Here is a 16955-nt window from a genome sequence, read left to right on the forward strand (position 1 = left end):
TTTCCCATAGGCTTGAGTCGAGAATGCAGGTTGGTTTTGTCAAAACTTATGATTTTTTTATGTACTTGGTTCCTCGGCTTGAGTCGTGGACATGCAAGGCTTTGGTTCTGTCAAAACTTAGATCTGTTTATGTACTTGGTTTCCCATAGGCTTGAGTCCAGAACCATGCAAGGTCTTGGTTCTGTCCAAAACTTATGATCTTTTTATGTACTTGGTTTCCCCATAGGCTTGAGTCCGAGGACCATGCAAGGCCTTGGTTCTGTCCAAAACTTATGATCTTTTTATGTACTTGGTTTCCCCATAGGCTTGAGTCCGTGGACCATGCAAGGCCTTGGTTCTGTCCAAAACTTATAAGATTTTTTTTTTTACTTGATTTATTTTTTCGACCATGAGCCCCTACACCAGGGCGGGGAGAGTTGGCTCGAGGCTGGAGGCCCCTAGAGATGCCCGCGCCCTTAGTACTGCGAGGCGTAGCCCCTAGCAGAAGTTTTCGTCGGAGCGACAACTATATGTCGCCGGAGACGGAGGAGATCCCAGAAATTTCTGCTTGCCAATGAGTTGATTCCACCGCCACCTGCGCTAACGCGCAAGCTTTCCCACAGACGGCGCCAATTGTAAGGACACAATTCTCTGGCGGCCCAATAAGGATGTTGGGCTCGCGTACGAAAGATCCCTCACAATATGATTTGTAGAGAGTGGGCTTAAAAAGCTAGCCGCTGGTCACGGGGCGATGTCCGATCTGGTTTTTGAGGAATTCAGGCAGAAAAAGGAGTTGGGCTTGAACATTTAAGCCCTAAGACGTCGCACCTTATGGGGTGGGACTCCTCGGAGTTGATCCGAGGACCATTGAGGCCTTTCCCCGGTTATCCAACGACGGACTTTCTTCAGTGAAGTCCGGTGTTTGTTGAGATGTTCTCTCCCATGTGATCCTTCTTTTTTTGGGGGTGGGCCGGGATCTCCCTTAGATTTACTTACTTTCTTCTTTTATACTCGTCCGTGTTGATTGTCCTTCGTCCACGTGTAGGGTCAATCTATACAAGACTGATATTTGTCCCATCAGTCTAATCCCAGAATTGTTGGGTATGGTTGATAAGGCTGCAGAGTACGGCTCTGTCATGTGTTGGGTCTTATCTGGAGGGGTAGTAAGGATAACTTCCCCAAGATATTTTGGATTTCCTCACGAATTCGTCCCTATACCTGTTTTACCCCTTTATTTCGGTGGGATTCAGGATCTGCCGAGGACTGAACCGTCCTCGGCTGCCTCCCAAAAATTGTTTTGTGCTGTGTATTGTAGAACTTGGGCCACAGCTCTCCTCGGATTGGGCCTTCGGACTTCCCAGGAGCAATTGGACTTGGCCCTTAAATTATTGGGCCCCACAATTACCATGCGTTGAAGCATTGCTAAATGAATGAAACCAAAATAGCCCTTATGAAGTGCATGAAAAAAAGAAGCAATAATAGGATGAGTTATTAGAATATATATATATATATATATATAGGGTCCAAAAGGACAGTATTGCCCTCTGCAATGACAGAACAATAATCAAATATACAACAAGTGGGTGTGCAACCCCTATCACGTTATCACAACCCCAAAACATATCTTCAAATGGGGACAAAACAGATTGGGCCCAATGAGACCTGGTCAACCACCCACATCATTCAAAATCTCAAAATCCGGACAACACACTTAAAAAAAAAAGAAATTAAAAAAAATGAAATAATTTTAATTAGATCCAACGGATAAGCAATAGGTAAAGAAAGGGTCTTCTTGATATCATAGGTAAAAGAGCCCAAAACCCATCATAAGAAAGATTCTAAGCTTTAGGTCTGTCCATGTCTATTATGTAATGATCAAATTGATGTGTATATCTCAATTTCTCAGTTCTCACTATCCCAACGTCAACTCACAGGCGTGTTGATTTGTAGTTGCTTTCTCGTTGAATAAAATTATTCATTCATCCAAATCACAGAGCTTTCTCGTTGAATAAAATTATTCATTCATCCAAATCACAGGCGTGTTTTTTCAACATGCGCAGGCTAATGCAGGATTAGAGATTAGATTGGACATGGTGTTGCGAACACTTGTCCACTTTTAGACACATGTTTATATCTTAATATGTCCAGTGACAACTGACCACCGGACACAAACCAAGCTCTTTTTTTTTTTTTTACATTATAGACAGGCGGACAACGACAAGTTCGAAATGCATTTTCCTTATTTTAGTTTTGTTTAGCCAATATATCACATGGGTTCTCTGCCTCTCTCTCTCTCTGCCTCTGCCACTGCCTCTGCCTTTGGTTTCGCAATCCTTGTAGGCCACCTAGAATGTTAAAAGTAATCTTAATTTCCATCCATTCCAGCTAGCCTTGCCCATAATCTAAGCTCAAATATGAGACATTACATGACACCAAGTATGGAGCTAAATGGAATATATGATCCAAGAATTGTGGGGATTTAAAGAAATGAATATATATAATGGTGTACTACAACTATTTTTCATTATATCACAATAATTTTTTTTCCCGTAACAGCGGCATTAATAACGACAATTCATTTATCATATCCCCTCAAAGTCAAGATGGTGTAACTATCCGCACAATACAAACAAGTACACTCCTGTATAAAACCCTGTCCTACATATTTAAATCCTATACACTAGAATCACACGTGGTCCACATCGACCCAAAGCAAAAAAGCAAGATAAACAGTAACAACATTAATCTACTAGCATTAATTATGCTAATTAAGATTGGAATATATAGAGAGAGGGGTAGCTTTGGATCAGACTGACGTGCAAATATAAACAAATTCGGCAGAGCTCGCTGGCGCTTCTGATCACAAAACTGTTTAAAAAACTTTGGCATCGTTTCCCAAAACGTCCCACGCTAAACTACAAAGTAAAATTCATGGAAAGTGACTAATAAGTAATAACACATTTTAATTTATTAATCATAGCTTAAGCTCTCTCCGTGTAAAGACATCATTAAGACAAATCTTATATCTCCCCCAAACTCTAAATCTAAGTCTAACCCAAACCCATAATAATATCTCCTACGCGCTCTCAGAGCGCGTGCGTGCAAACACAAACACAAACACGAACACATTCAGACATGAACAGCAAAAAACAGAGATTCCAAACCTTTCAGATCAAGAACAACAAGAAGAAGAACCATCCTACAAGAACCTGAAACTCAGCTACTACTTCATAGATTTGGGTTCCTATTTTTTGTTTTTCCTTAACATTAAAGTTAGCAAAACCCGAACAACAACAACATCAGAAGAAAATCCCCGCATATTTACACGATCTAAAATCAGTTTTTTTTTTTTTTGATAACTAGAGCAACAAAATTAACTACCAATGTCATGCGGTATTTGCTTCAAAAAAAGAGAGAGAGAAGACATTAACATAAACAAGAACAAAAATTTTACTGCTCTTGTCAGATTCGATCGGTGCGGTTCTTGCTATTACTACTATGATAATATGAATGGCCTCTGCTGTTGCCTCCGGTTTCTCGTTTCTGCGGCGACGAGAAAAGCTGTCCGAACCCAAACGATTTACTGGAATACGGGCCACGGAGCGAACAAACCGGCACATTGAGAACCGGGGTTACTCTCACGTTTGCCGAATAGGACCTCTCCATTCCTCTGTGCTTAAACCTGGGCCCACCGTTGAAACTACTCGGACTGCTCGAGCTTCGTTCCAAGCTCTGAAACACTATCTTCCCAGACGAGTTCATTCTCGGACTATCGACCGATACTCCTCTACTCGTCGATTGAGCTTCTTTCGTATAACTCCTTCCTGTTCTCACGTTTTTGCTGTTGTTGCCGCCATTGCTGTCCATTTGCCTTGTCTGCTTCGGTTTTACCGGTCTCATCTTCAGCGGGTTGCGGTGGATTGAAATCGGGTTTGGGTTTGGGTTTGGGTTCGGGTTTTGTTTCTCGGAGTCGAGGGAGAGTCTGGGGAGATCTTCGAGCTCGTGGCCGGAGGAGGAAGAGGAGGAAAGCGAGAATCGAGAAGAAGATAATAACGACTCGGATGAGGAAGAGTCTGTGTCTTTTAACAAAGGGAGGCTCAACGACAAGTCGCATGAGGAAGATAGAGATAATGATGATGTGGTGGCAGACTTCGAGCTTCGTTGGAGGAAGTGTTTGAGGGATTTGGTGTTTGTGGTTGTGGTGGTGGTGGACGACGGTGTCGTTTTTGGGTCGGGTTTTGGGTTTGAGTTGTGGTAGAGTTTTTTGAGGCCGAGAAGGTCTTTCCAACGGCTAGAACATCTCGGAGCTTTGGGAGAGAAGAGGTACGGGTCGGTGCTGGAGATCTCGGGTCTCCGGCGAGTTTTTGGAGACTCCGGCGACCTGATCTCGGAAATGGTGGCATCGTTGACTTGAGGTTTGACCGACGAGAGCTGTAGTGGCACGAGCTTTCCGTCGGAGAAGAGCTCGTCGGCGGGGAGCATGGCCACTGGATCTTCCAGCCTGAACTCGAAATCTCCGGCCGGTGCATCCAGATCTGGTAGCTCGGAGGGAGGCGGCGATTTCGCCGGCGGTGGCTTGGGAGCCGCGAGCTTTGAAGAGTCGTCGTCGCGGCTGAAGGAGATGCGAGGGCTGAGCCAGCCGTAAGTCGCCGGAGCTAGGTCGATGAAGCTCTCCGGCGACATTCCGATGTTGTTTACACATGCTGAGGCCATTTTCTGTAAACAATGTTGTTGAAGCTGTAGTGTTTCAAAAAAAAAAAACGGAAATGCTCTGAGTTTAGCCGGAATCACATCGCCGGAAAATGCAGCAAGATCTCTAGAAAGATCGAGAGAGAGAGGGAGATTAGGGTTTTTGTGTAGTAGCTCTGTTCTAGGGTTTGGAAGAAAAGAGGTTTGTCGTTAATGTGATTGAAGAGGGAACGTGAGAGAGAGAGAGAGAGAGAGAGAGTTTGTGAAATGGTGTGAAGCAAGAAGGGTACATACATATATAACACTGATTTGCGTGCGTTTTATTACTTTACAGTTTAGATTCAAAGCTAGACTAGTAGTAGGCCCAGTTGGCTTGTAGGAGCTCTCATTCTCTCTTGTTTTTACGTCTACCTTTCGGCCTCTATTTCTCATTGTGACAAAAACCAAAAATTAAAAAATTAAAATTAAAAAAAAAATATATATATATATATAAATATATATAATCGCAAATTATAAAATATAGTTTGACTAAAATTTAAGTTGTCTATTTGTTATTAAAAATTTAACACTTTACTTATTTGAGGTTAGCTCAATTAGAATTTTGTAACCCACTTCTGTTAAAAATATAATTAAATATGTAATTTTACTTTGCCTTTATATCTTCCTTATCCAAAAACATAAATAAAAAAAAATATATATATATATATATATATAAGATCAAATAAAATAATTCAACGGAATACTTGCATCATAGGATTTCAAATCACAGGTATACCACTTAAATTTCGGACAAAATATGTAAAGTATCAAATTTCAAACCACATATAAACAACTTAAATTTCGATCAAATCACATATGAATAAATTGTAATTTGACCTATATATAAAATATCATCATTTGATTATGTATAGATTTTTTTTTTAAAAGAATTCAATTTTGATCTCTTAATTGTATATACTCATTTAATTTTGTCCACAAATGATAGATTGTGCACTTTAGTACTTATTGAAGTTACGTCTAGGTAAAGCAAAATAATACATCACCTTCAATTTTCAAATCAAAATTGACTTTTGATATGCTGTTTAATCAAATACTTGAAGTTTAAAAAAAAAATTGTCTAATATCACTTCATAAAATAATGTATTCAATCTAAATATGATTGTATAAATGTTCAATGAATGCACTTTGGCTAAGATTGGGAATATCTTAACATTTTTTTTTTTTTGTCAAATTTTGGAATTAGTTGTATTCCATAAATGAATTATGTAATAGATTACACATTAATTAAATGAGTATTTAGTGTGAATGAGTTGTGTTAAATAACTAGTCAGTAACCTGTGTATTGCATAAAAAATTTTAATATAATATAATTTCTTAATTTCTTAATTTTTGTTTGAATACGAAATTTGATAACTACGCACATTTTGCGGCTTCAGGAATTTTTTTCAGAATAGTCACTATACAAAATCTAATAAAATAGAACTTCATATATTGACGACCAAAAAAATAAGAAAACGCTCACAAATACATAAAGTCTTACAATTTCCTTTTATAAGTTTTCTTATTTTGAAATCGTTGCATAATATTCTCATTATCAATATTACAAGCCACGTCTCTTTCAAAATTTTAGTTAGATACCACCGCTTACCCTTGATCTCTTAATTGTATATACTCATTTAATTTTGTCCACAAATTATAGATTAGGTACTTTAGTACTTGTTGAAGTTACGTCTAGAAAAAGCAAAATAATACATCACCTTCAATTTTCAAATCAAAATAGACTTTTGATATGCTGTTTAATCAAATACTTGAAGTTTTTTTTAAAAAAAAATGTCTAATATCACTTCATAAAAAAATGTATTCAATCTAAATGTGATTGTATAAATGTTCAATGAGTGCACTTTGGATAAGATTGGGAATATCTTAACATATTTTTTTGTCAAATTTTGGAATTAGTTATATTCCATAAATGAATTATGTAATGGATTACACATTAATTAAATAAGTATTTAGTGTGAATGAGTTGTATTAAAAATCTAGTCAGTAACCTGTGTATTGCATGAAAATTTGTAATGCAATATAATTTTTGAATTTTTTTTTTTTTTTGTTTGAATAAGAAATTTGATAACTATGCACATTTTGCGGTTTCAAGAATTTTTTCCAAGATGGTCACTTTACAAAATCTAATAAAAATAAAACTTCATATATTGACGACCAAAAAAAAAAAAAAACACTTACAAATACATAGTCTTACAATTTCCTTTTATGAGTTTTCTTATTTTGAAATCGTTGCATAATATTTCCATTATCAATATTACAAGCCACGTCTCTTTCAAAATTTTAGTTAGATACCACCACATACCCTTGGTGCAATGGTCACTCCACAAGTATAAATGTTTGTAGGGTGTAGAGGGGTAAGAGTCGAGATTCAAGTTTTCAGGGGGGAGTTTCATACACATATACACTTAGATTAGGCTACAATAGAATTTCTATCTTATATCAAAAAAAAATTAGTTAGATAAAATTTTTCTTGGCTTTTTCTTTTTGTTTGTAAAGACCAAATATATTGTTAAGGGAATCAAAATTCATTTAAGGATAAAGTTTGGCTACAAACTTAGTTGTAGCTTAAATCTACAACTCTCACTAAACAAATTAGCATGGCTACATATTTTAAAAATCTAACCGTTGAATTATATATTTTTTATGTTCTTAAAATATATGTCAAATTTCATACCAATCAGATATTATTTACTATTTGATCCATAAACTTTTTTTTTTTTAATGTATAATTTTAGACTACAAAAACTCAAAATTTAAACATTTGATTGATGACATAGCTAATGATTTTAGATTTTCTTAAAATTTCTCAAGCACGGATGATACAAGAAAAAAAAAAATTTAATTTAATGGTGAATTTGTCAAAATTCACATCCAATAAAAAAATTAAAAAAATTTTTTTTTAAAAAAAGTGGAGTTATAGCCTTAATCTATAACTAAGTTTTTTGTCAAATTTTGTTTAAAGTTTAATTATGTTGGGCCTAAAAAAAATTAAGCCGGTCACAAATTTTTTTAAGGGTAAAAAGATCATAAATATTTTAGAATTTATATATAATATTTTTCTTTCAAGCCAGGGTGGTCTTGTGACCACCCTAGCTTTAATGTGGAGCTACCCATGTGCATTTATTATTATTGTGTTCTGTATGAAACTATATATTTTAGCATTAGACATTATTATGATTTTTTTAAAGAACTTTATTATGATTTAAAGAAAATATGATTTACCAACATTCTAATAGTGAGATTAAATATATAATATAATAAACATTAAATTAAACTATATATTAGTTTAATGATGTGTAAAATTGCAAGGTTTCAAAAATTTATGGGGTATAATATTATGAGATCAACCAAAAATGTGTATATATATATATATATATAAACAATTGATGGTCATAGGATTATGATGCATGATTGTCACATTATATTTTCAATCATAAAAGCTAATGAAAATTAATTTCAAATGTCAAATTGGCGAATATGAAAATCTTGAGGAATTATAAGGAAGAATTGAATCTCCTGGAAGCGAGAATGTAGAACCAAAGATCTAGAGTTCTTTGGAGGAGCAAGGGAGATAGAAACACAAAGTACTTCCACAGCTGTGTGCAGACACCTCATTTTGTACCCTTTACAACTCGAGCCCCTGTTCCCCAAAGATGACATCACTTGAAGGCCCAAGGTTGATTTAGGGCTCATTCTTGTGAATCTTTAGCTTGAAGGATGCTTTGGTAAGAAAATAAGCAGGAAAACCCCTAAGTATGTGCACGCATACTTAAGCATTCGCTCACACACTTTAAGTATGCACGCATACATCGAGCATGCGTATGGATACCCTGTGTATGGCATACATGTAGGGTTTCAGAATACATGTAAGGAAAGTTTTTGGACATAAGATTGTGTAGAGTGAATCTCACATCGGCTGGGAGCCGCCTTACACCCATCTATGATCACTATAAAAAGGCCTCAAAGGCTCTTTTACCAAAACAAGCCAAATTCATTAGAAAATGGTGAATCAAAGAGATTTTTTTTTTTTTTTAAAACATTCTTAAGTTAAAGTTTTGTTGGGCTGAGACCTACTTTGGTCTTGACCTTCGAGTTTTAAGCTTACTAATCTTCTTAATTTTGTTTTTGATTAAATTGACCAAGGGGTCAGTCAAATCAAACTCTAAAGAGTTTTAGTGTTAAGGTAGTGGTTTAAACTTTATATTTTCTTGTTTGTGTTGTTTGTTTACTTTCTTTTGTGTTTTATTGTTTTAATATATCTGTTTTTAGTTTAGGTTGTTTAGTCTTTATATTAGAAGCATGATAGGTTATTAGATTTCTCGTATTGATTATTGGTTCTTTGTTGTTTTGGGTTTGTGTTTCTAGGTGTGTGTGCGTGTGAATGCTTCATGCATGCATATGCATACTTGTAGCATGCGTACGTATGCATATGTGATGCGGATGCATACCCCATGCATGCACACGCATGCTCGTGCCTAGAAACCCAGAATTAAGGTTCTTCATATTTTATTTGCTCTAGCCAGTTTTAATCATTGTTTAACTTCTATTTGACTTAGTTTTACATGCTTAGACCATAGGATCAATAAGATAACATGCTTTACTTGCTTTTGATTGTTAGATTAAAGATTAGGGTTTACATCTTTGAGAATCACACGAACATGCATATGAACATAAACATGCATTAATGCATAGGTGTTGTGATGTAGTGAAATAAGTCATGCATATAAACATGAATATATATTTGTTTGACTGATGAGTATGATTGAATGTTTCGATGTCATGCTTGAGTGATTGAACATGCTTATCTAAATGTCTTGATACTTTGATGATTGAATATGCATATGTTGATTCTTGATGTTACTGTCTTTAGATATAATGCATTAACTGATTAGATGAATGGTAGGACCTTATGCCATGTGTTGCAATAGGATGATATGTCATGTTGAATGCTAGATGCATGTTATAGTATGTGCGAGTCTAGAATAACATATAAGAGAACCCTTTAATGGGACTAAGATTTGAAACACAATGATGTGTAAATATTAAATTAAACTATATATTAGTTTAATGATGTGTAAAACTGCAAGGCTTCAAAAATTTATGTAGTACAATATTATGAGATCAACCAAAAGTGTGTGTATAAACAATTAATGGTCACAAGATTATGACACATGATGGTCACGTGGTATTTTCAATCATAAGAGCTAACGAAAGTTAGTACCCATTTGGATTTAGATTATAACGCTTGCGTCTGCCGTTTTTTTTTTTTTTTTTTTTTTTTTTTTTTTTTTTTAAAGCTTGTTCTGTAGCTGTAGTGCTTTCTAATGGGTCCCATGCGTTGTTTACAGGACCCATAAACCTCTTTTTTCACCAAAACATTCATTAAAAGTGGATCCTACGACACTATTCACACATTTAAAAATTATTTTGCTACAACGTTTTCAGTTTTAATCAAAATAAGCGGTATCCAAACAGACCCTTAATTTCAAATGTCAGTTTGGCAAATATGAAAATCTCAAGGAATTATAAGGACTAATTGAATCTCATGGAAGCAAGAGTGTGGAACCAAAAGATCTAAAGTTAATTGGAGGAGCAAGGGAGATAGAAACACAAAGTACTTCCACAACTATGCAACACAGACATTGAAAAAAATTGATTTTGAGAGTCAAAGATGCCTGGGACCAGTGGCATAATCAACATGGGCATTGCAGTAGTCCTAACTAATTACTACAAAGAGATGTTCTCCTCTTCAAACTCGAGCTTATCTACTAGCATTCTTTCACAAATACCATGGGTAATTAGTAAAGACTTGAATGTTTAATCAACTAGAGGATTTATGAAGTAAGAAGTTATACAAACCCATAAACCCTACGTGTCCTAAATAAATAAAAGTACAAACTTTAAAGTCAGTAGTCACCATCTATGTAAGTATAAACCCTAAGTCAATAGTCTCCATCTATTCCACCACTGTCCATTGTGCAACATATTTTCTTTTCTTTTCTTTTTTGATTTCAACATGGCTGTCTCCATTTTCATTGTTCAACAAAATCACCTAACCCTAAAAGTTAGATATATCCTTAAAAAGGTTTGCATGCCAAACTAAACACGTAAAAGGATTAGGTTTGGTATTGTTGAAAATGATTGCAAAAGGAAGAATTATGTTGCTACTAAAAGGTTGGCACCAAGGTCATTGATTAAGATAATTGATGTACTATTTATATTTTAAGAGTTATACACAAGGATTCTATGAGGTTCATTTATTAGGATGTGGCCTATTGTTGCATAGGTTGTGGTTTTGACTATTTTACTCTTACTCATTTTATTGAGTGTATTTTTTCCGATTCCTTCTTAAAAAAAAGAGTTGTAGGAGTGGGAAGTTGTTGTTGCTCTAAAACAAATGGCCCCACACTCAAGGCCCCAAGCTCGACTGCATGCCACCTTTGTTCTTTCAGTACTTATGGCAAGTTGTTGTCTAGGATGTCACTCAATTTATACTGAATTGGCTAAATACAAGTTCTCTATCCTATCTTGTAAACCACACTTTCATAAATCTTATCCCTAAAATAAAATTTCTTTTACATGTCTATGATTTTCACATCATTAGTCTATGTAATGTGTTGTACAAGATTATTTCAAAAGTGCTTGCAAACAAATTGAAATTTTTTTTCCCTCCATAATCATGGAACATCAATTTGCTTTTGCCAAAGACTGCCTAATTACTGACAATATTCTTATTGCCTTTAACACTCTACATTACATGACAAAGCATAATTTAAGAAGCGCTGGTTTCATGTCACTCAAGATAGACATGAGCAAAGCTTATAATCATGTTGAACAGAGTTTTTTTGAGAATCTTATGAGAACTATGAGTTTTAGTGAATATGGATTAAACTAATTATGGTGTGTGTGAGAACAGTCTCCTATTCTATTCTGGTCAACAAAGAACCCAAAGGCTAGATCTATCCAACAAGAGGGATAAGGCAAGGAGACCCTCTTTCTCATTTCATTTTTCTCCTGTGTTGTAAAGGGTTGCATGGCAGCTAGAGTTGATGAGATCTGGGGATTTTATTTGTGCAAACGGGGGCCTAGACTAACACATTTGTTTTTTTGGCAAACTCCTAATAGCTTATGAGTCCTCTTATGTCCAAAAAATTATAAAAATAAAACAACCCTCATCTTCAATAAATCAACCCTGGAAGCTACCAAGCTACATATTAAAAGAGTTATGGGGGTTCAAGAGATCAAGCATTATGAAAAAAATCTAGGCCTCCTCTCATTAATAAGAAAGGGGGAAAAAAAAGCAAGTTTCAACTACATCTTAGGAAAGTTAACTATTATTTCAAGTAGGGTGAGAGATTCTAATCAAATTAATCATCTAGGCAATCCTAATATATGCTATGGGGTGCTTCAAACTACCCCTAGGACTACTCCAGGAAATTGAGGATCTAATCAAAAAGTTTTGGTGGAGATAACATGGTGACAAGAGGAAAATTCACTGACTTTGTTGGAATGAGTTGACAAAATCCAACAAAAGTTAATTTCAAATGATTATGAGCCATGATGGTCACATTATATTTTCAATCATAAAAGCTAATGAAAGTTAATTTCAAATGTCAATTTGGTGAATATGAAAATCTCAAGGAATTATAAAGAAGAATTAAATCTCATGGAAGTGAAAATGTGGAACCAAAGATCTAGAGTTCTTTGGAGGAGCAAGGGAGATAGAAACACAAAGTACTTCCATAGCCGTGTGTAGACACCTCATTTTGTACCCTTTACAACTTAAGCCCTTGTTCCCCAAAGACGACATCACTCAAAGGCCCAAGGTTGATTTATGACTCATTCTTGTGAATCTTTAGTTTGAATGATGTTTTGGTAAGAAATAAGCAAGAAAACCCATAAATATGTGCAAGCATACTTAAGCATTCACACACATGCTTTAAGTATGCGCACGCATACATCAAGCATGCGCACAAATACTCTATGTATGGCATGCACGTAGGGTTTTAGAATGCATGTAAGGTTTTAGAATACATGTAAGGAAAGTTTTTGGACATAAAATTGTTTAGTATGAATCCCACATCGGCTGGGAGCTGCCCTACACCCATCTATGATCACTATAAAAGGCCTTAAAGGCTCTTTAACCAAAACAAGCCGAATTCATTAGAAAATGGTGAATCAAAGAGAAAGTTTTTTTTTTTTTTTTAAACATTCTTAAGTTAAAGTTTTGCTGATTTAGGACCTACTTTGGTCTTGACCTTCGAGTTTTAACTTACTGACCTACTTGGTTTTGTTCTTGATTAAATTGACTAAGGGGTCGGTCAAATCAAAACTCTAAAAAGTTCTAGTGTTGAGATAGAGGTATAAACTTTATATTTTCTTGTTTGTTTGTTTGATTTCTTTTGTGTTTTATTGTTTTAATATATCTGTTTTTATTTTAGATTGTTTAGTCTTTATATTATAAGCATGATAAGTTATTAGATTTCTCGTATTGATTATTTGTTCATTGTTGTTTTGGGTTTGCATTTCTAAGTGTGTGCGCGTGTGCATGCTTCATGCATGCATACGCATACTCGTAGCATGCATACACATGCACATGGGATGTGCACACATGCTCATGCCTAGAAACCCAAAATTAAGATTCTTCATGTTTTATTTGCTTTAGCCAGATTTAATCACTTGTTTAACTTCTGTTTGGCTTAGTTTTACATGCTTAGACCGGAGGATCATAAGATAACATGCTTTACTTGCTTTTGATTGTTAGATTAAAGATTAGGGTTTACATCTTTGAGAATCACATGAACAAGCATATGAACATAAACATGTATTAATGCATAGATGTTGTGATGCAGTGAGATAAGTGAGGTAAGTCATGCATATAAATATGAACATGCATTTGTTTGAATGATGAGTATGATTGAATGTTTTGATGTCATGCTTGAGTGATTAAACATACTTGTCTAAATGTCTTGAAATTTCGATGATTGAATATGCATGTGTTGATTCTTGATGTAGCTACCTTTGGATATAATGCATGAACTAATTAGATGAATGGTAGGACTTTATCCCATATGTTGCAATGGGATGATATGCCATGTTAAATGTTAGATGCATGTTAGAGTGAGTACGAGTCTAGAATAACATGTTAGAGGACCCTTTGATGGGACTAAGATTTGGAATTCAATGATATGTAAATATTAAATTAAACTATATATTAGTTTAATGATGTGTAAAATTGCAAGGCTTCAAAAATTTATGTGGTACAATATTATGATATCAACCAAAAGTGGGTGCGCGTGTGTATGTGTATAAATAATTGAATATAATGCATGAACTGATTAGATGAATGGTAGGACCTTATGCCATGTGTTGCAATGGGATGATATGTCATGTTGAATGCTAGATGCATGTTAGAGTGTGTGCGAATTTATAATAACATGTTAGAGGACCCTTTAATAGGACTAAGATTTGGAATACAATGATGTGTAAATATTAAATTAAACTATATATTAGTTTGATGATGTGTAAAATTGCAAGGCTTCAATAATTTATGTGGTACAATATTATGAAATCAACCAAAAGTGTGTGTAAACAATTGATAGTCACAAGATTATGACGCATAATGGTCACATGATATTTTTGATCATAAGAGCTAACGAAAGTTAATTTCAAATTTCAGTTTGGCAATTTTGAAAATCTCAAGGAATTATAAGGAAGAATTGAATCTCATGGGAAGCAAGAATGTGGTACCAAAGATCTAGAGTTCTTTGGAGGAGTAAGGGAGATAGAAACACAAAGTACTTCCACAGCCATGCAACATAGACATCGAAAAAAATTGATTTTGAAAGTCAAAGATGCTTGGGACCAGTGCATGATCAACACGGGCATTGCTGCAGTCTTAACTAATTACTACAAGGAGATGTTCTCCTCCTCAAACTCGAGCCTATCTTCTAGTATTCTTTTATAAATACCGCGGGTTATTAATAAAGACCTGAATGTTCAATCAACCAGAGAGTTTATGGAGTGAGAAGTTCTACAAACCCATAAACTCATAAACCCTATGTGTCCTAAATAAATAAATAAAGTACAAACTTTAAAGTCAGTAGTCACCATCTATATAAGTATACACCCTAAGTCAGTAGTCTCCATTTATTCCACCACTGTTCATCATGCAATATGTTTTCTTTTCTTTTCTTTTTTTATTTCAACATGGTTGTTTCCTTTTTTATTGTTCAACAAAATCACCTAACCCTAAAGGTTAGATATATCCAACCTCCCTAGTCCCATGTCCACTGTTGCCCTTCCCCACCTGACCCACTAAAAGTTAATTTGATGGTGACACCTTTGCCAATGTGAACAAGTCAGGTATTGGAGTGGTTGTACGCAACTCTCATGGTTTGGTTATTGCATCCCTAGCACAACAACTCCCTCAAGCATACAAAGCTGTGGAGATTGAATCTCTGGCAACAGCTCAAGCACTTGAACTTGGTTTGGAGATTGGTTTAGATCGACTTATTTTGGAAGGGGATTCTGATGTTACTATCAAAGCCTTGGCTACCGATACAAGGAGTTTAGTATCCTTTGATGTACTAATCCAAGATGCAAAGATTTTTTCTAGTTGTTATTCTAAATTGCTTTACTCTCACACTAAGAGAGACGACAATAAAGTTGCCACAATCTTGCTAGAATGGCAGTCAATTTTCTAGACTATATTGTGTGGATGGAGGATTTTTCACCACAAGTTTCCCGCGCACTTTAGGCTGATATAGCCGTTTTGCATCAATAATATTATGCACTATCTTTTCCTTAAAATAAAAACATTGAATCTCATGGGGTGTTTTTGCATTATGACCTAAATTAAATTAGCAATAGCATTGTTGGTTTCCTTCCAAAAAAAATGTTATTGATTTTTATAATGTTTTAAACATTGTGAATGTCATGCTCATTGGGTGCAATAATTAATTTTTCATGTATATATTGATAAAAGAGATTATTTAAGAGAGACTATGAATGATACTATATGAGAGTAAACTCTAAAACTCAAAAGCCAAGAGAGACTATTTAAGAAAGGCTATAAAGGAACACAAAATCCACAATACCAAAATCCAATCTCACAACAATCCAATTAACACTAGACTCAATCAATCATAAACCCAAATCTCTCTTTTTTTTTTCTTTTTCTTTTTTTTAAATAACACTTGCAAAAATCAAATTCGAAAAATGAGGAGGGGGAAAGCATATCTACCTAAAGGGAGAAAATCAGAAAATAAAGAAAGTACTAAGAGCAAATTTTTATGACTTCCTTGTCCTTCTCTCCAATTCTCCATTTTGACATTTTCCCATGTTTAATAATTGATGTGCATGAAATATATAAAATAGATACTCCCATATTTACATATTTAACCTTTCTTTTATATTATTTTGTGATTAATTATGTATATCTTTGTTTTATAGGTAATAAAGGCTTTACATGCCAATTGGTTTTATCTAGGAAATAAGGATGGACTCTAACTCAAGTAGATTGAACCCAACTCAAACTCAAAGACTTACAAGATGTGGAGAAGCCTAATCAATTAAGGAAATAAGTCAAATGGAGGAAAAAGATTAAAAAAAAAGTCAAAATTCAGTTTTTTTTTTTTTTTTCTCTCTCTCTTCGCGCTTGTCATAGTATATTGGGCATAACTCTCAGCTCATATATTCAATTGCGGTGATTCAAGTTAGGTTGCAAAGCTAACTCAAAGTACTACAACTTTGTAGTGTAGGACAATAATCGTTACTAATTGTTCGAATGTCAACAATTATTGAAATAAAGAAATAGACAAAGTTTAAGATTTGGGATTGTGTGTCACAATCTCAAGGTTTGGATTATGGGGTGGTGGATGCAGGCAATTACATATATATATATATATATATATATAATGACAAATTACAAGGTTTGGCCGAAATTTAAGTTGTCTATATGTGGTTTGAAATTTGACACTTTATCCACCTGAGGTGGTTTAAAATTTGACATTTTACCTACTTGAAATTAGTTCAGTTAGAATTTCATAACCCATTTCTATTAAAAACGTGACTAAATATGTAATTTCGCTTTACTTTTACGTCTTTCTCTTCCAAAAATACCAAAAAAAAAATATACATAAAAATACAAGATCAAATAAAATCAAAAAGAATCCAGCAGAATACTTGACATCATGGGATTTCAAACCACAGGAGGCCACTTAATT

At 34.7% G+C, this 16955-nt stretch overlaps 1 protein-coding gene and 1 pseudogene across 1 annotated transcript; both read right to left on the reverse strand.

Moving 5' to 3' along the window:
* Positions 1–2778: 2778 nt before the first annotated feature.
* Positions 2779–2879, reverse strand: LOC115988184 (annotated as a pseudogene).
* Positions 2880–2925: 46 nt separating this feature from the next.
* Positions 2926–4956, reverse strand: LOC115988138 (A-agglutinin anchorage subunit). The gene has a single exon (XM_031111784.1). The coding sequence runs from the start codon at positions 4690–4692 to the stop codon at positions 3442–3444; it is 1251 nt and encodes a 416-aa protein (XP_030967644.1). The 5' UTR covers positions 4693–4956; the 3' UTR covers positions 2926–3441.
* Positions 4957–16955: the final 11999 nt, after the last annotated feature.

Source organism: Quercus lobata, chromosome 4 (genome assembly GCF_001633185.2).
Source record: "Quercus lobata isolate SW786 chromosome 4, ValleyOak3.0 Primary Assembly, whole genome shotgun sequence".
NCBI lineage: Eukaryota > Viridiplantae > Streptophyta > Magnoliopsida > Fagales > Fagaceae > Quercus > Quercus lobata.